We start from the raw sequence: 26,253 nt of genomic DNA, 5'->3' as shown, positions 1-26,253 counted from the left end.
GACTGTGTATACCGGTCCCGTTCAGCAAGCTGAGGGCATGGCTGAGGGCATAGCTGAGGGCAATGTGACGTCAGCGGGAAAAATATTGTCATAGGCTGAACCATCGAAAGGAGGCGTGGTTCGTTGCTCGCCAAGTCGTTTATGCTCGGGGGACCAAATTCTCTGCCCGTACAGACGATAGCTAAACGGGACGGTATATACAATACGTATTGGGTTGGAACGAAAGCTCGTTGCGTTTTTAAATTAAAATTCAAAGATGAAATTAAGATTCATAGCCTTATTAAACAACATGGTAAAAAATGGCAAAAAGTACTAGAACAAAATGGGAAATATGTTATGGAATAAATCTACGAATAAATAAATATCTTAATTTTATCTTTGAATTTTAATTTAAAAACGCTACGAACTTTCGTTCCAACCCAATACTTTGGGCCCCCAACTTTCAGAGCTGTTTTCACCCTTTTAATATGGATGGTTGCCGATAAAGAAAAATACACGTTAAATATTTTTCCGAAAAATAGCTCTCCCGTAAATTTTATCAAAATCGGTGTGTCCGAGTTGGCTATGTTCCCTCGTTAGCTAAAATATCCGCCGGTACATTATGTACAATTTTCATTTTGAGGGACTGTATACCATTACTGTAAATCCAGTAACCTGACACAGTCAGCAGACAATAACAACAATCAAATGTTTATTTTCCGAAGATGTCCACGTCTGCCGGTTGGGACGGCGTGCTCGACGGCATAATAAACGAGGACGACTGCCAAGAGCCGAACAACGAGATCGGCTACCCAGGAAACTGCGGCTCATCGACGATCGGCATCGCCTATCTCCTCTCGTACCTGGTGATCAGCTTTCTGATCGTAATCAACATGTACATCGCGGTGATCCTCGAGAACTACTCTCAGGCCACGGAGGACGTGCAGGAGGGACTGACGGACGACGATTACGACATGTACTACGAGATCTGGCAGCAGTTCGATCCGGACGGGACACAGTACATCCGCTACGATCAGTTGTCGGCGTTCTTGGACGTGTTGGAGCCGCCGTTACAGATACACAAGCCGAACAAGTACAAGATCGTGTCGATGGACATACCGATCTGCAAGGGGGACCTGATGTTCTGCGTGGACATCCTGGACGCCCTGACGAAAGACTTTTTCGCGCGTAAAGGTAACCCGATCGAGGAAACGGGCGACATCGAGGTGCAGACGCGTCCGGGCGAGTCCGGTTACGAACCGGTCAGCTCGACGCTGTGGCGTCAACGGGAGGAGTATTGCGCGCGTCTGATTCAGAACGCTTGGCGGAAGCACAAACAGCAACGTCTCGGCGGACCGAGCGAAGAGAGCGACGACGCTGAAACGGATCCACCGGTTCGGCAAACGGCGGTGCACGTCGAGAGCGACGGATTCGTGACGACGGTGGTGATACACGGCCGCTCGCCGAGCGTCACCTCGAGGACCGCGGACGTCTGATCGGCGACGTTGACGTCTCCAGCACCGCCACCGTCGTCGTAGCCGCCGAGGACGAGCTTCTAGACGCAAACGCTGTCGCGTGTAGGCACATGCACCGACAGCCGTTGTTCGATAGACACACATCGCTCTCGGGGAGCAGCGGCCTCACGGACCTCTTTCGCGCGCGCGCGCGCGCGATCTCCATCGACAGCCTTATAGTTGTATAAACAAAACAAAACAAAACAAAAGAAACAAAAAAAAAATACTACAATTCCTCCAACGAGTTGCCTTTAATCGACTCTTGAACGCGCCACGATCGTTGGGAGACTTACGTCGCTAACCGAGAAGGTGAGGCGAGGACGACAGACCGAGTGCTCGAGGAGCTGTTCGAACGATAGAAGACTGCGCCGCGTGTTAGAACCGCGCCGACATTATATCACATCCGCTCCGAATCTCTCTCTGTTCTGCTCGCGGTGACCGGGAACAACGCGCGTAGCGTCGACTCGGGTCCGAGTCTTGTTTCTAGGTAGGAAGTGTTTTTTTTTCCAGAACGACGACGACGATGACAATGATGGGGGTGGGGGGTAAACATACGAAGAGGAATCGAAGGCCGAGGACCTCTGGACACGATGCGAACGAGCGAGATCCGTCATGGTCTCGGAGGTTGTACAGAAGATAGAGGACCTCGACGAACCCGGCGGAACGCGATCCTCGAGTCAACTTCCCCAGACAAAAAAAAGGCTCGGGGTGTCGCGCGTCGGGTCGCGGCAACCCTCCGAACGAACGACCTTGCCTTCGATGGACTTCGTAGTAACGTGGGCGCTCGACTGCCTCGAACAACCGTTGCATGTACAATGACGATTCGCGCTGGCTGCGTTAAACCAGGCACGTATGCAGTTCCGCGGATGGTGATGGCGCGGCCATCAAACGGAATCGCGTTCTCGCGCAAGAGGCGACAAGGGACAAAAGACGACGACAAAGACGAACACGGCAATGAAACGAAGACACGCTCTCGGCTCGGTGAGATATGTAGTAGCGTAACGAACGCCGCATTTCCCACCCCTCCACGGAATCACCGATCATCCCCGAGTTACACATACACACACACACACACGCGCGCGCGCGCATACACGAATACATGCATACACAAACACACGCGCGCGAAACAACGTAGGCCAGTTCTCGTAAATCTCTATCTCGCGATATTGGATTTTTTACATGGTTTTACAGCGGTCCGCTAACACTCGCTGAGAACTAACGCTATAAAGTTCGCGGTCGAAGCTCGCGTATGACTATTTGTTATTTTCGACCGGTTACCTTCGGTCGTAATGCTGTGGTGTGTGCAAAGGACTAGACTGGAGGGAAACGAGCAACGCCGGTAAACAGGAGGAGAGTAGAAACGAGATGGAAAACGACGGAAGAACGGAGAAAAAAAATCATGAAGACATTGACGAAGACACCGCTGATCACAATTGACGCGATATTAGTGAGGATGATCATAGGAAGATTAAGATTACGATTAGATACGATGAGACGTTGGCGAGATGACAATGTCACAAATGAGAGGACCCATTGGTGAAATGTACGCGTAGCTAATTACATTCGTTCGGCTTGATAAAATTTTGCGCAACACGGCGCGGCAAAGTTTGGTCGCGCGGCTTTATTTTATCTGGCTAAATCTCTCTCCCCCCTCCCCCTCTCTGTTCCTGACGTAATGACCGCTCTCTCGATCGTTTCGCGTTTCGCAACAATACGGAATTTTTTACAATCGTGTCGCTCGAGTTTCGAGGAAACCGATCGTCGTTAAACTAAGAGAGGCGAAGAATGCCGGTAGCTCAAGCCCCCAAACTCGGATCGCGAATCTAGTCTAGAAAATTCTGTTTTTTTCGTGTTTTTCTGATCACTTTCCGGGATGGGACTCACCCTTGTGCCTTTGTATTTACTTTTCGACGTTCGTTTCAACTATTGTCTATGACTCAAAGTAAACTTACATCGTAACTGTCGAGCTAGTCGGGAGCGTAGTTTAAATTTTTCGAACGTTGAACCCTGAGCGAAAGGACCTTTGCTGCGTGTCTCTCTCTCTCCGGACGTTCATAACGCGATATTCTCGTATTGATTTCGTCTATCGATTCTCTCGTGCAACAATCGATCTTTGTTTTTTTTTGTTTTTCTCTCTTTTTTACTTTTACTTCGTATCGAACGATGGGCTATCGCGAATTAGCGCTGTCGAGATAGTCGTTTATCGATTCTTGCCAAGAGGGACGGAGAGGGTGGTAGCGAATAAAAATCTCGCGATCATCGTCAGCTAGATACTTACACATTTGCAAATCTTACACGGACACACAGTCTAACACGACGTAGTGATGCGCTTTGGAATAAATGAATATACACGATAGTGTAACGTTACTTCGAATAATTGTAATCGGAAGGGAGAGAATAAACCGTGCGCTCGTAAACCCGTCTCGCGAAGTGGATTTACAAGCGAAGATGTTTAAAGATGTACGGCCGGTTGACAAGGAGATCGGCACAACTATCTCTAGCAGCAGAATTTCGAAAGGGACAAATCTGAATACTCGACTAGGAGGGCTGATGTACGCATTCGTTGCACGACCAGCGATCGTTTCTTCTAAAGTCAGAATTGATTCTAAAGTACCTGAACGCGATGATTTCGACTATAAAGTAAAGACTAAAAAGTTGTTCATACAAAAAATAAAAAAAGATGAAGATATAGTCAAAGTATATATTAACGGTCTATTTAAAGTTCGATAGCGGAATTAAACGTGAAGTATGCATCGTTTCCGCTGGGCCACCGGTATCGATTGGTAGCTGACCATCCCGGATCAGCGAGAACCAGTTCGATAACCGTTTGTATCGGACATCGATGTTGTCCCGCTTCAGAACGTCTCCGATCTTGCCAATGAAGAAACCAATAGAGGAAAAGTGTTCGAGGAAGTTGTGCCATTCCTTTGATTTAGCTTAAATCGCGGATGCCAAAACGAAACGTTAAGTTTTCGATGAGGTTTGTTTGTTAAGGTTTTAAAGCATTTACCACTTTGATGTTCGTTGCTTCAAATATTTACTGTATAGTTTCCGTTGAACTGTCGAGCGTTTCGCGGTTTCCCCGGCGACGCGGAACAAAAGGAGAGGGAAACGGCGAAACGCGAGGAAGAAAGAGCGTTTAGTCGAGATCGTACGATCCTCGTTTGCGACGAAGAACTGCCGCACCATTGTTCGAGAACGGTAACGATTCAACGACGCAGCCGACGAAGCAGCCGTATTTTCTTTCGCCGTTCGAAGTACAATACGTTCAGGTATGGGTAGAGCAGAAAGGAGTGACACTGCTTCGTTTCCAAGGAGAATCGTTTCAGTTCGTCGGGTCGGTTCCGAACGGGTTTACGCGCTTAACATTGCGGAGAACCACGTGTCTGACAGTACAGACGATATCCTGCGCCATTGTAGAAGCGACAGGATCGCGTTTATGGTCGCCGGTGGGCCAACTCGGCACGGGGTTCTGCCAGTTTACCGAAAATCGCATCGCGCAACGTACGCAACCGTGCAGTGGAGACCATTCGTTCACGCATCGACCGCGGTCCCATTCGATCGAACGACACAAACGCAAAACACGACCCCCGAACGATTCACCCCGACCAGACACTTCCGGTTCAGTGGCGAAAACTACCACGACGAGCTCGTTTTACACCCGAAGCGCTGAGTAAGCTTGACTTCCGACATACTCGTTTCCTACCATTCTGAAATTTGTAACGGTGATGCGTGAGTCCGTGGTCGCCACTGCGTGTCGCGCAAAGTAAATCGAACATATTCGTGCGCGGTCGGTTGACCGGTGTGTATGTGTACACGTTCGAGGCAAAATGCACGGGTTTGCAGTGCATATATGTACACACACACACACACACACACACATACAAACAAACACACACACATCGATGGAACATTGTAAACGCGATTTACTTTGCTGCTACCGCGTGACCCAGGCGTCACCGCGCACGTACGAAGAACACAGGTCGACATGTGTATATCGTACTCACGCGTGCACTCGATGAAAACGAATGAACGTTGTTCTCGAGGTCGCGTGCGCGTCGAATAAAAGCGAGACATAGGACAAAAAATGAGAGAGAGAGAGAGAGAGAGAGAGAAAGAGAAAGAAAGAGAGAGAGAGAGAGAGAGAGAGAGAGAGAGAGAGAGTGAGTGAGAGTGAGAGAAAGAGAGAGAAAGAGAGCGAGAGAGAGAGAGAGAGAGAGAGAGAGAGAGAGAGAGAGAGATGCGCGTGAGTGTGCGAGTACGTGTGTATGCGTGTGTATTAACGCGGACTGTGCGATCGTTATTTTTCTACGTTTACATCCACCATCCGAAAGGAGGAAACGAAAAACGAAATAGAGACACGGACCGAAGGTAGAACGGAGAAGGAACGGGGATCGGTAAACGCGTTGTTCACGCCGGAAGTAGAGGTCGTGAAAGAGACGTACACGTGACGGGTACACGATGCATAGGAATAGCGGGTAAAACGAAGGGGTGAAAGATTAGGCGTAGGATCGTTCTCGCTGGTCGAAAACGGACGTAACGTGGAAAGAAGCTCGCAGCTTGCTCGAAGGATTTCTGTATTCCAAAAGGTAGCAGGTAGAGAATGATTAGGGACAACGATTACGGACGTTACGAGGTACCAGGGGAATAGAAATGTAATACACGAGACAAAGGTAAAGATAGCGGCGTATGGAATATATACACGAGAGATAAGGAATGTAACGTGAGAAAATGAAACAAGCAAGCAAGCAAGTAAGCAAGCAAACCAACAACAAGCAACAAAAAAATGTTCATTATTTTAAGCTACGAAGGCTCAAGAGGGTGAGGATCCATTGTAAATTACTCGTACAAATAATTCACACACTATCGGTGTCGAGTCCGCTTTGTCAAAGTATTTTAGAAAAACGCCTGTCCGATATTAATGTCCTCGTACCTTTTCTACGTATATTATAAATTGCATTTCACGATTCTCGTCGCGGGCCATTCGATGATCCTTTCGTGAGCACGCTTCAACGTATACCGCCCGTACGTATACGCGTGGCGGCTGCGTCCTCGCGACTCGTTCGTTCGGAATAAGGTCGTCGTTCTTCGTTTCTCGGCGGGATTCGGCTTTCTTAACGCCTCTGAATCTCTCTCGCGAAAACCGACATTACACGCAAAATATATCCGGGGATTTCCGATTTTTCTGCGCGATCATCGATTTATTAACCGTGAATCGGCTCGACACATATAACTATATCGGCAATCCCACTCGCAACGGAAACGGAGAAAGATTACGCCTAAAATGAAAGAGGAAGAAGAGGAAGACGATGATAACAACAACAAAAAGGAAAGAAAGAAAAAGATGAATATACGAGAAACTAAAGTGTTTATTATAATACCGTTGCTGTTCCCGCGTGTGAGCGAACGCGCGTGCGCGCGCCCGCGCGTGTGCACGAATCTCATCGAATTTTTCTATAGACGCATGTTGTACGTAAACGTAAGTTTCTATCGTTGTCTCGCAGAGGTCAGAAAACCACACATGATCGTGATTAATATATATATATATATAAATATATATAAAAAGAAAGAAAACCGACAGCATTATTAAACGCGCAACCGGTGAACACGGAGCACGACGGACAACGACGACGACGAAACGACACGAATCGAGGCACGAGATCGATCGACGATTCTTTCATCTTGTCAAAAGCTCGTCGATCCTTCTTTCTATCGAAGAAGTACGACGTAATCTGATGGTCCGTCCGGCTCACTGTCTAATTACTCCGATACCCCCTTTCGCCCCCTTTTGTTCAGTTTCGACCCCCTACCGTGCTGTAATATGTGCAAATAATTCGATAATAATCAAATCGTTTGTACGCATATAATATACACATATATTTTCGATACTACTTTGTCGAATGGGCAAACCGCGAAACTCCTAGAAGCAATAAAAAGTAAAAGAGAGCAAGAAAGATAGAAAGAAAGAAAGAAAGCGAGAAAGAGGCAAGAGGAAATAGTAGAAAAAGAGAAAGAGAGAAAGAACGACAGAGAGAGAGAGAGAGAGAGAGAGAGAGAGAGAGAGAGAGAGAGAGAGAGAGAGAGGGAGAGAGAGAGACACATACGACGAGCGTAAATAGGGCGTGACGAGATGAAACGAGGTGTAATTGTCTGTTGCACGGCGCAGAAAGTGTCCCGATACACACTGGCCTCTTTCGTGAGCCGCGCCGCAGACTTTTGCGAGTCCTCGGGAATCGGTCGTTCCCCCCGAGAGATACGGCAAACGAAGATCCCCTGTTCTTCAGCTAGTCTCGTTTCGTTCTTTGCCAGCCGGTAGTTTGTTTTTCTTTTTTAAACAAGTAAACACCGTTCGATTCGCCGCGATCGAATATTCTGATTGATACGCAACTTCCCCGGTCGTCAATCGCGTTCGCCGATTCCGTCGGTGAACTCGAACATTCGGTCCGTCGAATCATCGACGGGATTACTCGAGAACAGGTTGTACAGTGGATTCCGCTTGCTCGAACCATCGTTTAATCGGGACGGACATAGCAGCAAAGTACTATGGACTAATCGAAAAGCCCTTGTTCCCTTCGCCTAATAGGGCCAAAGGACACTGGTCCTGACCAGCCCCAAGTATCCGGAAACTACTGTACCAAGAACAGAACCTAATCGAAGAGCCCTAGCCCTATCTCCGCCTAATTGAGATCAGGGATCCACTGTGCATGTAGATAAAGAAATTGCAAGAGGACGCGCGAGAATGTCGGGAGCACGCGTTCACGGAAATTCGTTTGATCGTGACGCTCGAGATCGTATAGAGGAAAATCTGAGAATAAGGGGAGACGTTCGTTCGATCGGCCAAATTGCTACGGTAACGAGAAGAAACGAGGGGGACGGGGGGTAGACGAGTATGCATGGTGTGCTTCATTAATTTTTTCGTTCGTTTTACCGAGACGTACATTTAAAGATGAAGAAAAAATACCAGCTTTTGCGCGACGACGGCTGTAAGATAATTAAAGAAAAACAAATATATATATATACATACACACATATATATATATATATATATTTACATATATACATATAGGGCTTTCCTTCGTTTAAGCGAGGTAAGACGAGGTTTAAACGTACTTTCTCCGTGGACGATACTGCCGTTACGCATTGTATAAAGAGAGAATGACAACTAAGTTAACTAATCGTAAATGCACGAAAAAAATTTTCTTAAACGGATAGTGAACAAAAAAAAAATAAACATAAAATAAAAGCAGAAGGGCTTTGTAGTGTCTCGAAGAAAAAAACTCTCGATGAAAAAAACTCATTAACCTAACGTCGTCATGATAATACAATAAACAATGAGTACAGAACAAAAGCAAAAAAAATGTTATAACGAAACCACGAAGATCCTAGAGCTGGTCTAAAAAAAATGAAAATAAACTAAACACAAGTAATCAAGTATAAAGAAAAAAAAAATGTGTCAAGCTGCGGAGCCTGTCGGCCAGTATAATGAACAAGCAACTGCCATGGGTCAACAAGATAGATAGACGAAAAATGTGCTAAGAAAAAATCCAATTTTAACGAGCTAGCTGTCGAAAAAATAAAAAAAATATTTAAACCAAAAAACAAAACATTACACGCGAAAGGTTCGTCCATTTAAAAAATGCGTGCTCCGTGCGTGCTCGCGCGCCAATGCGCATGCGGGCTGCACGTGCGCGCGGACACGTGACGGGTGACACGTGACCACGGGTCGCGGTTGCGCGCCTGCGCCGTCGCGTATCGCGGATGCGCGCGAGCTAGCAAACCGAGAGGCACCGAGATAACGTGCGTGTGAGGCTGTGTGCGTATGACAGAGAGAGACAGAGAGACCGTGTGCGTGTGGGAGAGAGAGAGGGAGAGAGTGCGCGTAAGAAAAAGAGAATACGAGAGAGTGCGAAAGACGAGAATGAGTGAGAAAAAGTGAAAGAGTGAAAGAGGGAGCGAGAGAGAGAGAGAGAGAGAGAGAGAGAGAGAGAGACAGACAGACAGAGAGAGAAAGCGTGAGAATTTGCATGAATGATAAGGAGCGATAATGGTATTGAAAGAGAACGAGCGAGAGAGAGAGAGAGCGAAAATGAGAAATTGAGAGAGAACAAGAGAAAGAGAGAAAGTGAGAAGATGAGAGAAAGAGAGAGAAAGAGAGAGAGAGAGAGAGAGAGAGAGTGAGTGAGTGAGAGAGAGAGAGTGAGTGAGTGAGTGAGAGAGAGAAAGAGAGAGAGCGAGCGAGAAGAGAACGTAGATGAGCTCCTCCGTTGAATGACATTCATTACTATTAAACAGAATAAAATATGGATTATTTGCACAATATTATAAATAATTACTATGTTTACTACGATTATTAAATTAAAAAGCAAATAATAAAAGGGATGAAAAAACTGTTGTTAAATAATTAATACGAAAGAGGGGATGAGCGATATATAAAAAAAAAGATGTAACAATACAAAAAAAGTTTCAACCAAAAACCGAATATCGGACTTAATAAAATATATAGGGGAGTACACACAAAGGAAAAACAAGAGCATTCAAAAAAAAAAAAAGAAAAGTAAGAAAGTGACAAGAACATGATGATCAAGACGAAGGAAGGATGGAGGTGGAAACGATTCGTTTGTTATCGATTAGTTAACGATCATCCTTACATTACATTATTGTAATTATATAAAGTAAACGATTATTACCGTAATAGTTACAATTAACAAGTTGTTACCGCTTTGTTATACATAATATAATTAATATACTAAGATTAAAAAAAAGAAGAAAAAGTAAGCGAATGCATCGTTGATTCGTCCTTTACTTATGTAGATACTAAATACGATCGACTCTATATTGTTTTCAATGTCTTCACCGTATTCCTTCGTTTGCTACCCGATTTCGTTTCGTTGTCGAATGATTCGGTTTTGTCGGCTTACCTCGCCCGGCCACAATATACACACGTTTTACAGAGATATTTTCAATAAACGAAAAAGCTTAACACTCACACGGTTGTTGTCCTTGCCATCATTTGACCCTTTTGTGCAACGGAATTCTTATTCATTGTTACCGCCAATTTGTCAGTCACTTTTGAGAACCGAGTAAAAAATGGTCACCCCGGGGGTACTAGAGTAACGATAGTACGGTACTGACACTAAAGTACCAAGTCGCGCCAAATTCGATTGTCCGCTCAAGGCTGCTCCCCGCTACATGCCATAACAAACCCCCACTGTTTATTTACAAGTGCTAGATTAGGTCGGATACAGGATACGAGCTAGTGCATACGAGGTAGTCGTAAGATTTGAATATCTCTCACTGTCACAACATTTGGACACCCCATTTCTAGGGACCAACGTATCCATCAACTATTAACGCCTGAAACTTCAAAACGGCGCTGCACCAATGCACCTGTACCATAAATACGAATACAATATAAAAGTACTTGATTATTTTCCGTTATATATTTATAAACGTTATTTTATTTGTACTATTTTTAGTTGTTTTTATGTGTTATCATATACAGAGTCCTAGGTACTAATAGGTTCAGCCAGGCACGCAAGAAAAACATAATATTTCCGGCATTGATCGCAGCTCGTCGATTTTACTTATGGAGTTTTTGCCATATACAGTCAAGGTACGTCCTGAATTAATGTTGAAAGCGGCTTTCTCCTTGGTACTCCATGAGATACGTACGTATACATCATCCAGTGTCTTTGGTCGTCCGTATATGGTCCCCGAAATGGAATGATGCAGCCCGAATACCTAATTTCGAAAGAATAACACAATCTTTTTGCCGGGCCTTTAACACTTCGTGTAATGTATAATGAATAATATTGCGGGTCACGGATAAAAAACTTCGGTGAGATTGTGGCCGCCGAAAGAGCACGATCTGGCTTTCTAAATGAGAGAATGTCACATAGTCGGATGGTGCTAATATTTATGTTACACACGATGGCCGCGAATTTTTTTAAGTTACCTTGAAAAATCTTACGCAACACGTTGATAATTCGTCCGGTGACTGCAACCAATGTTCTTATCAATCGTATTCGCGTTAAATTTAGTAATTCGATACACAAAGTATGCGCAGAATGAATTAGCCGTTTTAGACCATTGAGGAAGTCTCCCCACAATTGTTTATGTACTACCACAACCTATATCTTTAGAGTATTACCGCGTTGAATAATGTAAATTTAATTTTTGAACCTGTTACAATCCTTTCCCATAAAATATTATAGTCTGCAGGTAAATAAAACAATGTTCGAATGTTTGTCATCTCAATTCATATGTCCCTCGGCTTCGATCCAAAAAATGGCTTCCTAACGAAACTATCGTAGACGCGTTTATGCGATGCATCATGCAGGCTCCAAAGACAGAACGTCTGCTAAGCAACCTAACCCCATTAACATATTCCCTCTGACACGTCCGAAACGTGTACGTATATCCACGATGGGTGGGTGTGCAAGACGCGTCGATGCGTAGAGTATTTAGTGTGTGATTCTGCGCGAGAGTTAGGGGGAATCTGGTAATGGGTGGGGTTTGAACGATGAATCCCTTCTCTTCTCATATCTGATTCGTGCTGATTCGAGTCGGTTTCGTGTAGTCCGACAGTATCCTTGCGTTCGACGCGTGATACGCGTTCACTGATGTCCATGTAATGGCAGCGCTAAATACACGCAAGGTATATATCGGTCGTAAAACGTAGAACGTCTTCGCATCACGACCGAAAGCCCGCCGCAAATTCTAAATGTATTTAAATTTTGATCTGACGGGACGACGAAAATAGCGATTCTGGAACAGTGATCCGTAAAATTGTGAAGTTTATAATACGCCCTTGCCTGCATATCATCTGTCAAGATAACACAAGCAAGACAGTACATTGTGAAAGGCTGGGGAAGAGGTGTGGGATTCTTATCAACGTTATCGACGCTGCAGTTGATGTATACTGACCTCAGTTATCGTAACGTATATTTCGTTTGGGCGTTACACGATGTGAATGATCGTTGCTGATACGTGTGAGTCACATTAACATTTTGGCAAACGGACAGGGAATTCGCCCTTCGACGAATACATATCTGACTCGTTCGGCTGAACGTTTGCGTAGAGGTTAGCAGACAATATTCTATTAATATGCGTGCACGTAATACTGTATAATTGTTTATAATGGAAGCACTGTTTCAAGGTGGTCGTAGTGTAAACATATCCGTAAACGGAATCAAAGATTAAACTTGTCGTTACTATAAGATGTAATCTGTATGGTGATTTCTGCTGCAAAACAACTTTGCAAAGTATTCTTACACATTTATATATTTTCTGCATTTATATACGTGTAAATTCGTAAGTATATCTATAATTTCTAGATGTTTATGCAGTTACGAATTTGAATAATATTATTTAACGAATAACTTGATATTTCAAGCATTGAATAATTTTATATTTCTTTCAGGCATTTCATTTAAGTAAAAAATTATTTACAATGGAAAAGAGAAGTATTACTGGAAAAGATATCCTAAGAATGGATGGTCTTTTGCCACCAACAAGGCGGCTGCCTGTCTGTGATGCAGTAACTTCATCGGACAAGAAGAAAGAGAAAAAATGGTCGATCGGAGGAATCTTGAAGCGAATATCTTCAATACGTGATTATGACAGTTCCTCAAACGATGAAGAAATGGTATATTGTACAAGACAATCAAGACCTCTTTCAGTGATCAGTCAGAAGTCTCATAATGTTACTCTTCATCCAGTGAAAAGAAATACGGATCAACATTTAAGTAAACACAGTTCAAGCAACGGTACTATTGATAACTCGGTAGACGCAGCTAGTCTACAAAAGGATTCTACACATTTTCGTAGTAGCGATGGATCATTGGATAGGCTAAACAAGAAGTTACGGAAAAGTGTACTGAAGGCTAAAATAGAAGCAAAAAGGGATCGCATTTGTGCAGATAGTAGTTCTGATGAAGATTCTCGCGTGTCTTGTAATTCATTAAATAGATTTCAGAGTGAATCTAGCATACAAAATATACAGAAAAGTAGTTCCTTTAATAGAAAAAGTCGTGCCGCTCGAACAGAACGTTACATAAAACGTTTATCAAAAGATGAAAGTCATAAATTTTCAGAACAATTGAACACTACAACTAACAAACGCAATAGTGTCGACTGTATGGATGCAAATCAATCTCTAAGTATTAATGAAACTGACTTATTTTACCCTCAAGTACAATCTCGTTCTATTGCACAGCCTAATAGTTACACATTTCCTGTACAAAGATCTGTGGAAAACGTACGACAGGCTGCTGCATGTAGTTATCAAACAAAATCTTCTACTGAACTCGCGAGATATCCTCCGAACCGATATATTACAGATTTAAATCAAAATAATACATATGCGAAACCAAATGTTTTGTACAGAGATAAGCATTACATGAACCAGGAAGATTCAACTTCTTCAGCACTGAACTGTGACTATGCAAAACGGTATGATTACGTAAGAAATAATCAGACTGTGCATCGTAGTTCCTCTCCACCAGAACCTCCACCGAGGGATCCACGTTGTAAAGTATTTGCTTATGGATGTAATTCTTTCCCATCTAGTGGAAAATATAGAGTACCAAGGTACACTGAATCTCCACATGAAAAAGCGAGCAACGTACATGGAGCAACAAGGGATCATTTAAAAGGTATAAGACCATATGACTCGAACAATGAGATAAGTTGGTGTGGTTCAACCAAACAATGCCCACGTCGTCCATTGTCACTAGCTGTGATACCAATGCAATCGTGCAACTCGTCGGAATGCACAAACAATAGACACAATTCAACAGGCAGACACATAAACGAATCCAAGTACCATGAGACAGAAGCGATGAAGTGTCAACGAAGAAACGATCGGAACGAACAGCTTAACTCAAGGTTCAACGATCGCAATGTCCAAAAATGCGAACAAAAATATTCTCCGATTTCTGTGCCAAATATATACAATTCAACGTTTGTTAACAACAGGACTTTAAACTCTCCAGGTGCAAAATCTCCTACTGAACGAACCGTTCGAGATCATTCGAACGATACATTTGTGCTGAACACGAAACCGGAGAAGAAGGACGATAAACAGACAACAGCAAGTGAGCAAGATGTTCTAGACAGACGAAGAAGTTCAAAGAACCTGGAGGAAGCATTGTCTGAACTGGAAGCAATATACAACAGTTTGTGCCTCGGAGACGAAGATCTCCTTGATCGTGCGGAACGACGTAGCATGGAGGAGTTCACTCTACGTCGCGGTAGAACCGATAGCAGTGTCGCGTTAGATACGGTGGATTCGCCGGACAGATCTAAAGACGATATGGCTTATAGACGAATGAATCCGAAGGAAAGACCTGCATCCTTGTCGGAAGTAATCGGACAATCAGCGCTCTCTAACATTAGCTATCTAATGGCCTCACCTGTTTTGTCACGCAAAGACATAACTGATGATTACCCGTATGCCGCAAATTACCCAGTCCGTAAAGACGAACCGGATGTAACACGCGACGATGTCGTTTATCGTAGCATTCATCATGCGAACAACACATTGAAGGTGGCCGATCCGCAACCACCGTTCGGAATACCTCTGGGGCCAGTAACTACCGCCACAGAGAGCGACTACCTGCACACCACGCCAACCAAGCCGGATCAGCCGCGTTCATTGTACATTCCGCAATGCGAGCCTGACATTGTTACAGACGACTTAGCCTATAGAACCTTGCGGAAGGATGCCAACATGCCGAAGAATGTCGCCGAAGGTAAGAGCGGCGTTCTGAAAGATCAGGAAACCACATTTGGTATCAAGAAGAAACGAGCGGTCAGATCTCTGTCCGCTAATCTGTACGGTCTGATCAATCATGATCGGATACACCTTCGAAGAGAACCTAGTCTTCAGGAGCTCAAGGTCGGGGTCAGTGATGCAGTGATCGACGTTACATCATTACCTGTGAGGTCTGATTGTTTCAGGCGCGTGGTCAGCGACGGTGAACTTTCCGATTACGACACTCGATGGCGAGCCGACGCCTCGTTGAAAAATAGGAGAATCGACATAAACGGCAATCATGCTGTTTCGAATATAAATCGAAGGAAACTGCGTGTTTACGTTTCACCGTCGACGATGATGCAGAATTTCGACAAGAAAAGTGAGAGCAATGCTGGAGCACAAAACTCGGCGACGTCGAATGGCATACTATCTCATGCTCTAAGCACTGATTTTTGGCAGGATCGCTTGCAGACGAAATCGAACGATTCGTCCAATCAAGATACCGAATCGGACTTCACCGCTTATAGTAATTTGTGCCAAGATCTAGTTAATTTAATAGAGGGAGAGGAGAATGCGGACACGCAGCTGAGTAAAGAAACGCCTGACGCGGAGTCCGAGAAACCGACAAAAGTAGACAAACTAGGTGACAGCGGTAAGGCTGATGACACCTCGGTTCCGCATATTCAAACTTTGGGTAGCCAATATTCGGAGCACAACAAGGAGAGCCATAAGGAAATTGAGGACAACAAAGACATAGAAAGACTGACAGAATCCATCGGTGATTCTAAAAACGAAGATTCGGAGAAGACTGACGATAATGCCTTCGACTTCTATCTGCGTGTCGCGGACGAAAATGTTAAACTAATTGCGGAGGCGTTCAGCAGCGTGGCGGATCGCTTACGTGATAGTCGTCTAAGCCAAAAGAATTTGCTGACGTCGCAGCGTTCTGAAATAGAAACCGATAGCACTGCGCCTAACACCAGCACTCGTAGCTCCATCACCTATAGTCTAGACGACGTGAACGACGACCTGTCTTCTTCGTCAAAGTCCACCGACGTCGTACACATAGTTCCTAAAGAAAATACAACATCGGCGAACATAGATTGGGACCACGAGGAAATTGAGTCGAACGAGATAAAAAATAACGCGAGTATCGATCCGGCATTGGATCTGTCCAAAGCAGTTCATGATCTACAGTTAGCCGCGGCGAGTTTATGCGAGCATGAAAAAGAAATCGAGGAATTGGAAGCGTTGTGGAAAAAGGATGCGAGCGGTGCACCACCTTGCATCGCTCCAATTGCAGTCGCGGAGGAAAAACCGTTGTTGATCGCTGAAAAAACTTGTACCGTAGAAAATGATGACAGGGAACTAGAATGTGATCAAGAGGAAACTGTATTATCGACCGATGTTAAGTCGCGGGCCGATGAAGATGACCCACATGACGAAGGTGAGAGCACAGAATGCGAGAATATTTGTGGACCGCACAACAACGAGATCGTTCGCTCGACTGGAATGCGTATTTCGTATGTCACTAACCTCATAAATGTTATGATAACCACATATTCCATGGTTTTGTTGGCTTGTTTCCTCGCACTGCTTTTAGCATCCATAGCTGCAGCATCATGATCGGCTCATTAACGGCAATGTCGCATTGTGTGAATAGAAGGTTTGATACAAAGAGGCGTTACTATTTTGAGGCTATTATTATTTTGAATCATGTTACTAATGTCGTAGGTCTCCTGGCACTTGATCATTCATGATGCGAACCGCTCTAGACGAGTGCATAAACTAACCGATATACATGGCGTTGTCAACCGACTTGAGGCGGAACAATTGAATTTGTTTAAAGTCGAGTTTCTATGGACTGTTTTCAGGCGGAATGGTGTGTTCTTGTTGTTCTTGTTAATGTTGTTGGTTTTAATAAAGTTTAAATGTTGACTAGGTACACGTATTTCTTCTTCTGATACGAATACTTCTCCACCTTTAGACATTATTGTTGTCTAACGAAGTTATTTGCGAATGTTATTTTGATGTAGGGAAATTTCAATTTGTTCTTCACATTTCCTAAAATATAGCTTTATTGTACTGAAGGTTCCTTTAAATTGTTTAGTTTCAATTTTTTTGGAAAATATGAAATATTGATTTGTTCGACTTCTTTAACTTTCCTTTTAATGTTGCAATTGAGTTGATATTTAAGTACAGTTATGGTATCGCAAAAATGATAGTGTTGTTTACGTTTCTTGATAAGTACATCGAAACATGAATGTTTACAATTCGTGTTATCGATTGCGTTATCCGCACCAATTATAAAATAGGGTAAATGCGTTGATAGTCGTAATTAATTGACAAATTAATAATGAGTGAACTCGGAACCATCCTAGGTCATGACGAGAACATTATCTTATTGCATCTCAAAACTTACTGTCGATATGGACAATAACAAGCATGGTCGATAAGATCGTTTCCTTGACATGCCGGAAAGATGGTAAGGCGTTGAATCCTTCCTTCTGAAAACTATAAATATTAATGTTTGAAACATTCGTTTTCCCCATTATGATACGAACGTTAAAGTACCTGAGTTTTTTTATTGAAGTTGTAAAATCATTTTAACGAGACAATCTCTGATTGACATGTAGCGCATTCAAACCAAACATTGATCGTGTGTGGTACTACAGTAATGGGTTAGGAAGGTTTGCTAAACGTCGAGTAGTTATCGATTGCGAAGTACGATGACGTCATCACGGATCACGCCACATCCCCGCCCATTGAAACTCGGCTTCTGATTGGTTCACGTGCAGGCCGGCTTGCTATATTGAGGAACATGACCGTCGCGGTTTTGCAGGTCAAATCCTCGGGTCCTTACATACACATACAGATTGACTTACATTAAAGTGAAGGCTTGTTTATACACAATTGGACAATTTATAATAACTTTCACGCTGTTTCGTGCCATGTTAACTAGTAACGCAATATTTTAACGGGTCGAATGTTGAACTGTGTCCTGTCAACTACATCGAAAAGTGGCGGGAGAATTCAAAGCAGAATCCGAGCTGAAATTTAACCAACATTTCCTCCTAACACATAAATAATAAAATTAGTTTCTTGGAGCGGATACATTCGGTGATTCCTCGAGAAGGCAAGTGAGTGCATTTTCTGAATTTATTATTGCGAATTTGGCTACAGTTCCTGCATCGATTCCTTCAGGTTTTGAGCCTACGAACTGGCAAAATGGCCGCTACTGAATCGAGCATGTATAGAGTGGTCGGTGTTCTGCGCTGGCGTTAGTGCGTGTGATGGTACATGTTCAGTTTCCCTGAAATATACGCAGCACCCGCGACAGTCCGACTTGTGATAGGTTAAGAGTTTGACATGTGTACGAAAACCAGTGATTCAGTCAAGGAGGAAATGCTATCGTTCGCGTCTCGTTCGCGCGAATACTGAGTCAACGACTGCTCGTGTGCGTGCTATAAATCGTATCGCCGAAAGTGTAGAATCTGTGGACTCGTTTTCGGTTCACGGGTACAGAAGCACGTGGTGTTTCGTCCTTTCTTCGTTTACCCGATCGAACGGCTGTGCGACTTACCAGTGAACATTTCTTGGTTAAGGAAGATCCATAGAGGTTCGATCTTCACGATTGATAACCGTGACCGAATGTAAGAACGACAAGGACCGTCCGACGAGGCAGTGCATGTTTGAAATGATTACCCGCCCCCCCCCCCTAATCTAACGATGTCTGTCGGGGGAGAGAAGCTGATCCCGTTCTCGACGTAATACCGATAAAAAGAACCGAGAGATAAATACGTCGGCTTAGGCGAACGACTCGAACAGCTGTACGACGGTCACATGTCCATCCAGTTTACCTTTCGCGACCGTGGGGGTACGTATAGTCCCTGGGGAATTGGGATTCGCTCGAAACATAGATCAAAGATCATTCAGAAATCTTAAGCAGCGTGTAATTTCTTGGGTTATCCCACATTACGAATTCAGTCGTTCGTCGACCACTACACGGAGTACGTCACGCCGTGATCGACGCTGTCCCTCGTGTCCTTTCCTCGTCTCTCATTCTTTTATACACATACACACGCATACACGCACGGACACACACACACACACACAGAGAGACACACACATACATGCCAGATAGTACACGCACCCATACACGCTAACACCATTCTTGACCCTTGGATTGCATATAGTGATAATTTCCTCTACTGTTCACGGTGGGAAAACTGTTAGTCGGCAGGAATCGTCGAACTCGTTAAGAGGAACAGACCAAAAACTGCTAGGACACACGTTGATAGTGTAGAAGGTAAGCAACTTGGTCTTGCTATCTATTTTGCATAGGTTATATACAGCCAGTCTCCTAATTGATCACAAACACTTCAAATTAGAATAACTTCTTTATAAATCGACCAAATAACTTCAGTTTTTTCGCCAAGTTAATTAGTTTACTAGATGATAATGAAAATTAAAAAAAAATTACATTTGGTTTGAAGTGCAAAAAAATATAGTAAAAGTTGCTTTCCACAACTTTTTTATTTGTCAGGAAAATTTGAAAAATGTGCTTTTGCCATTTTTACTGTGCTTCTCGTAACTCCAAAATTTTTGACACATATCATTTAGTAAATTAATCCATCTAGCGTTGCAGTAAAACTGAAGTCGTTCAGCCCATTTATAAAGAAGTTATTACGATTTGAAGTGTATGTGTGTGTCATCATTGATGAGACTGACTGTACGTATTTGGCTAGAGCGAAAATTCGAAACATATTACCCAACAGTAATGTACACAGTTCGTGCGGCGTAGCGTGCACTCCCGTATTGCTAGGCTATAGTGACCAGAACGATTCCGTCGAAACACTGTGATCTTTTTGACGACGATACAAGTGACTAAAGGTGATTCGTTCGAAACTTTGCAGCGGTCTCGATTCAAACATCCGGGATCGCGCTGTTCGCAAGGTGTAGCTGTTGGTAGCGATTTCTTCGTTCCGAGATAAAAATATTGTCTGCATTTTGGCCGCAAAATGTCATTGGTCTTGGATGCGAGATTCACGGTCGAATTGCGTACTGTATGTAGGTGTTAGGCAGGCGATGCTATCGGAGAATGAATAGATTATGCAGGCGGATAGATTGTCTACGCGCACGTGTTCTAAGCAATTTCAAATATTTGAATTGTTCCTTCATCTCGCGTGGTCGATTTGCATTCACACGCGAATGCGCCACGCGCGTGATTCGGCCTGCGCGTGATTTGGCCTAAGAATAGAGAATAAGAAACAACGCTGCCGTACTGATCTTCCTGTTATTTTGTCTCGGGCTCATTTTTGAACAACACGTTCGTCGCAGACGGCGTTGCCGTCTTTTGTCTGCCGTCAAATTTAGTCTTGTTTTTTCTTTTATTTTATGGTTTTATGTCGTATCAACTGCTGGGTTATTAGCGACATCATAATGTAAGAAAGGATAGGTTACATTATTTGATTTATCAATTTGCTTTCCTTAATAAATTCAAGAATTGCTGAACGTACGGTGAAAAGAAAGATTTCAATATGGCGTTCGTTGAAAGATAAAATATGAAATTTTGCGTAATAGATTTATGTCAAGTGGGAAAGTTTTAGTTAAAGTAGCCACGGAGTTGTACGTTGATCCTCTAACGGGAATATCCCTTAAACTCATAATGTCGTACATATAATTAACTATTTCCTTCCGCAGAGTTTATTATTATACATATACGTAGCAGTGATGCGCGTGGGCATTCGTTGTTACATAAGGGCGTGCGAGTGGTTTCTTTTATAGTACTTTAAAATTCACAAATATATTTGTGATATTACAGAGGATAGCTATCTTTCTAAAAATGGAAGTTGATTCAAATATAGTGGCCTGGATAATCTCGATTTAAATGTTAGCGTAGAGCTGTGAGTTCACACGGTTCAACTCATTTGAGTTTGAATATTATTTTTAACAGGACTATCGAACAGTCATTTCTGACTAATTATTTCAATATATTCGAAATTTGTTTTCCATTACTAGACTGTGGAGTTTATGCATTTATGCGAAAAATGGGTGGGCGTAATTTTAAATAGGATAAGGGACCTAATTACTGTGCTTATATTAACTACACTTATTTTTAAAGCATAATGAATATTAAAAAAGATAGACTGATATAGACTGATTTTAGTGAAAAAAATTTAATATTCATTATGCTTTAAAAATAAGTATAATTAATATAGGCACAGTGATTGGATCCCTTACCCTATCCAATAGAATCCAAAGTTCCGACGTTTGAATTCTTCCAGTATTACCGGCCACAATAGTAAAGCAATAGTTTTCTGCTGGCTTCTCTAATTTATTAGTAATGAGAACGTAACATGAAATCGATGCTCTCTTTCGAGTCGTGCTCTTTCGTTTGCAATCATCTACAAACAACCTAACACGCCTGTAGAATCTCTTCAGAGGCTGGTTGATGTCGTTGTAAACAACTTGACGGCGGCTGTTACACCCACGTGTCTTTTCTACCTAACAGTTATAGGCCGTTGTCGTGCGGACGTGACTTTGAATTTTTCGCATACACTTCCTGGTACCATTTTATATTTATTGTTGCGTTCATAATAATTAGACTGCGGATTTGTACGCAAAATAAAAATGGTTTGCATCAATTGCAAGATACCAGAACCAAATAAATAATCGCTTCTCCCTCTAGTAATTTTGCAGTCTAATAATATTGTTTAGAAAGGCTTTATACGCTTATCGCAGAAAATATTTTTTAATAACAAATTAAATTTATTTTATAATTGATACAATAACGATTTCTCACGAAAAGTTTTAGGATATTCTTTGTCTATGTGTTAAACTAATTTGTGCAACAATACGGAACAACAATATGGAACAATATGGAATCTATAGCAAGGAGTGTATCCAGGTTATGCCAGTAAAATTAGAAAATAATTTAACGGCATATTATGATATATTTACTAGGTCGGCGGCATGTTCTATGAACAGGTGTATTGTTCTTCATTTTTTTGTCTTTAAGAATGAAGTCAAAAGGAAGTCTTTAGTCTTTGAAACATTGTACTGTTACTTTGCGAGTTCAAACTGGAGTGTAACGCCATAAATAACTTACAATACGAACTTCTTGTACCGGTACCCTTGAGATTGATTTCTAGCGAACTATCGGATTTTTTAAACATTTAAAACATTCAGCAAGAAATACTTGTATGATTTACTTCAGTAATTCATCGATGTATCTCTTATTTAAGATTATTTTCTAACGTTACTATCCTATTCTTGATAAAATAGTCTGTTTTATCTTAAATCAATAGTAAAGTATTTATTTTGAAGTATCTCCGATTAGTTTTGTTGGCTAAATGCAAACAATTGGAATTAATCCAAAATATTTTCCACATCAAATATACTATTAAGTTACAAATAGACTGCAGAGTTTTATACATTTATGACAAAAATGAGCGAGCCAAAGGCAAAATAGTAAAATTTAGAGAATTTCGAAATACTATAATTTTTATCATACTACAATTATTAAGAATATAAATAAATTTGCAGCTCCTGTTAAGTGTGTTAAATTAGGGTGAAGTGCACAACTTTGACACCGCTAGAAGAATTTAATAATGTCGTTACATTATTTCCGACTTAATAAAATTATTGAAAGCAAAAATTAATGTTTTCTCTACTATTTACTTAGAAAATGTTTATTTTGCATAAAAATCCACAGTCTAGTCAAAACTCTCTAGTCAAAACACAGTCTAGTCTAAACATGTTTTAAATATATTTATTACGTAAGAATAATTGTTACAATTGTTACGATCAAATCAGAAAAAATTCTTAAAGTAAAATTGGCGTTGGACAGTGCTATTAATTTCGAAATCGTAAAAGGGCAGGCGAATATATCTATACTTGAATAATACTTTGCACATTTTCACTAAACTTCTTTTCCGCGAACATTCGAATTTTCTAGTGAATCAATAACAATTTTAAATTTCTAAAATAATTTCTTTCTTGTCTATATTCATTGACCACTGTGACCGACGCTCGACTCGTTCGATCGAAAACTTTTCAGCAGGGATGTACCCGTAAGCTTGTCCTGTTTTATTCAACGGTTGAGGCACTGTCGATCGTCGTTTTCGGGTCAAGTGGTCGAAGCATGAGAAATTTGAAAACCGGAGCACCCGGAATTACGAAATTATCTCGTTCCGGAGGGTTCGAGCGGCGCTTTATCAGCTATGTACTTTCGCTGCCGCACCGTGCACGCTACGAACCATGTATTTACGTGACAATTTAACACGACCAGCAGGCGTGGACGCAAGCATCGTCCCATCTCAATTGATTTCGATAGTCTACTGTAAACAAAACGCGACTCGTCGACTCCTAACACAGGCCGAGCGTTCTACACGCTCGGAGCAGAGCCCGCGTTCACCTTGGCACAACTTAAGCATAACACGAGTTACGCAGGGTCCGATGTTCAATGTTGCAAAACTCGTTATCTCCGGGCTTCACGGAGCCGTTGACGCGCTCCACCGCTCTTCGCACACGTACCATCATCGCTCGCCAATAACTGCACCGTGAACTTCGAGGCATGATCAAAAAGTGTAAGATGATAAAAAATTTCTTTCGAGCAAATTAAACGGCGCATGAAACATTCGATAGGACATCGAGAACAAATATGTTGTCTATAATTTTACCCCTATATCTCGACCGGAAGGGTAGTTATGCGGAGAAATAAAAAAAATTAGTTTTTGCCCTATTTTCTCGAATTAGTCACTTGCAAAAATTCTGGAAAAAATTGAACAGGTGTCAAATACCCAGATACATGCACCGCAATTAATTCTAATTTTTAAGTTGAAAATCCTGGCTTTAAAAAATCAAAAACCTCAAAAAAAAATCGAAGAAATGCAGATTTTGCATTATAGTTTAAGAGCGACAGCATTTATATTTTGACAGTAACAGTGTACAGGTAGAAGTATTATTCGTGAATTTTTTCAGATTTTTTGGTGAACGTCCTTCTTAAACTTCAATGCGAGGTTTTTGATTTTTTACAACCAGGATATTTAACTTAAAAATCCGAATTAATTGCGGTGAATGTATCTGGATACAAGAGTCGGTTTTAGAATCGAATTCGGTAAAGATAGACTAGTGTGCATCTTTCTACTATTGTCTGTCTCCGATCAGACTGGAGGTAGTACAATGCATCCCAATTGCAGGGCGCGTTCTGTGTAACAGTTCGCTTGGTCACGGTGTCCGTGTGATTATTATCCGTTCGGTAAATCACGTTGAAAGCTTAAAGCAACATACTAGTTAGTTCACTGTTGTACATGCTGTGGATAACTAGACAGAGACCTTGTATTGTACAGTCACTTGATTTTCAAGAACACCGCTGTCTTCGCGTCAGGTTACCTCCGACACCTGGTTATACCCTTTCTAATCGCTGCACCCTATCTATAATAGAGTACAATCGAGACGTCGTTATAGTCTGGGGCTTAAACGATGGCGCTTATCGGAAATTATTCAAAAGAAGTTCCTTATCAATCCTTGAGTGAGCAACCGAGAACGTGGAAATAAGTTCGAAATCGAAAAGTGACAAATGTTAGAACTTTTTCACGACGAATCTATACAGGATGGGTCAATAGCTTCGTCCATCTTGAACATTTTCTTTATTTGTCATAATATGAAAAAAAATTGTATATTGAAAACTTAGCATGGTGTAGAGGGGGACATATTGCGATGGACACATTTTTTATATGGATGATGGCGTTTCGGTAATTTGATGGTCACTTTGATTTCTTTCATCGAAATTCGCAGTCTGATAATAATTTTGTCCACTGTTCAAATGTCTACACTTGTAGGAAAATAATTGGCTTTTTATAAACAACAAAGGCTATTCTCAACTAAAGATAGTAGAATGATTCAAGAATATTATTGTATCATTGTTGATATATTATCATTAACCAACGAAAAATTGTTTTATCGATCTTTTGTTCATTGGAATTGACTTAGAAAATTCTTATTTTTATTTCACATAAAAATCCGCAGAATAGCGATCAAACACGATTTAAAGTAGTTTATACTGCAAGTTACTGCGACAAATTGAGTAACGCGATTTATTCTTAGCATCATATGTTAGCTCGAAAAAAAGACTTTCAGGTTAATCACACACACAAACCCACACACACTTCGTTCGTTATCTTCGAGTGTTTTATCAGTTCAGGTTCAATTAAAATGACCTACATACTAGTGTAAATACATAACTGTGTGTGGTACAGTCTGGATCGAAAGTTTCCTGTGAAAGTGTTCGCTTGCTAAATGAACTCATCTTTGCAGCTAATCAGTTCAGTTACTAATTTCATGCTTAATCATTTTCCCGACGACTTCGATCTCGGATGAATCAGACTTATAACGAAAGATACGATGACAAACTAATTTTGTTCTACGAACCATAGATATCAGTGTGCGTGATGAACTCATCTTTACTCGGTATGTATACAAGTACAGCCGTCCCGTTCGGTAAACCTTTCGGCGGGCAAGGGCGCCCACCGACGTCCGCGGGCATGCCTGAGGGCAATGTGACGTCAGCGGGCATGCCTGAGGACAATGTGACGTCAGCGGGACAAATATTATAATATACTGAACCATCGAAAGGAGACGTGGTTCGTTGTCCGCCAAGTCGCGTATGCTCGCGTATGCGAAAGCTGAACGGGACTGGTATACAGTCTCGAGGAAAGCGACGGAAAGCGTGAGTAACTCGGAAACGAAAGTAACGGACTGTGCACCACGGTTCAGAGATTTCTTGGTGGTTGCTCATTGCCCCTAGCTTCTGAGCCCACTTATCAACTTGAAGTGTAATCATCTCGTGTTAGACGGACTTACGTAAACGATTGCGGATCAAGGCCGATAATCTTTAACATTGAACTTATGAAAGGAAAGGGAATTACCGAATCTGTTTCGCGAGCTCGTTATGCAGAAACCTGAATCAAAGGCGCAGCATGCATGTGGGTAGCAAGA

The 26,253-nt window shown here is 42.2% G+C and overlaps 2 protein-coding genes and 1 long non-coding RNA gene across 34 annotated transcripts in view; 2 read left to right on the top strand and 1 right to left on the bottom strand.

Annotated features, from left to right (window-relative positions):
• Para (sodium voltage-gated channel paralytic) overlaps window positions 1-9,442 on the top strand; it is a 73,567-nt gene extending 64,125 nt beyond the window's left edge. For 21 of the 23 annotated variants that reach the window (XM_076801468.1, XM_076801467.1, XM_076801464.1 and 18 more), the window contains one exon: window positions 705-9,442. In XM_076801468.1, the coding sequence (XP_076657583.1) occupies window positions 705-1,475 (771 nt within the window). In that variant the 3' untranslated portion in view covers window positions 1,476-9,442. The remainder of the gene's footprint in view (window positions 1-704) is intronic. The other 2 variants (XM_076801472.1, XM_076801469.1) reach the window with 1 other exon arrangement.
• LOC143361804 (uncharacterized) lies at window positions 3,411-16,988 on the bottom strand. Its single transcript, XR_013083525.1, has 2 exons — window positions 16,789-16,988; window positions 3,411-11,234 (listed from the first exon to the last, which is right to left on the bottom strand). It is a non-coding gene; the product is annotated as an uncharacterized LOC143361804 (long non-coding RNA).
• LOC143361798 (fatty acid CoA ligase Acsl3-like) overlaps window positions 11,248-26,253 on the top strand; it is a 37,118-nt gene continuing 22,112 nt past the window's right edge. For 2 of the 10 annotated variants that reach the window (XM_076801478.1, XM_076801477.1), the window contains exon 1: window positions 18,471-18,905. In XM_076801478.1, coding sequence (XP_076657593.1) covers window positions 18,904-18,905 — 2 coding nt within the window. In that variant the 5' untranslated portion in view covers window positions 18,471-18,903. The other 8 variants (XM_076801479.1, XM_076801476.1, XM_076801475.1 and 5 more) reach the window with 7 other exon arrangements.

Source organism: Halictus rubicundus, chromosome 15 (assembly GCF_050948215.1).
Source record: "Halictus rubicundus isolate RS-2024b chromosome 15, iyHalRubi1_principal, whole genome shotgun sequence".
In the NCBI taxonomy this organism is placed as follows: Eukaryota; Metazoa; Arthropoda; class Insecta; order Hymenoptera; family Halictidae; genus Halictus; species Halictus rubicundus.
The sequence above is the reverse complement of the archived record's forward strand: the minus strand, read 5'-3'. Positions and strand labels throughout refer to the sequence as shown.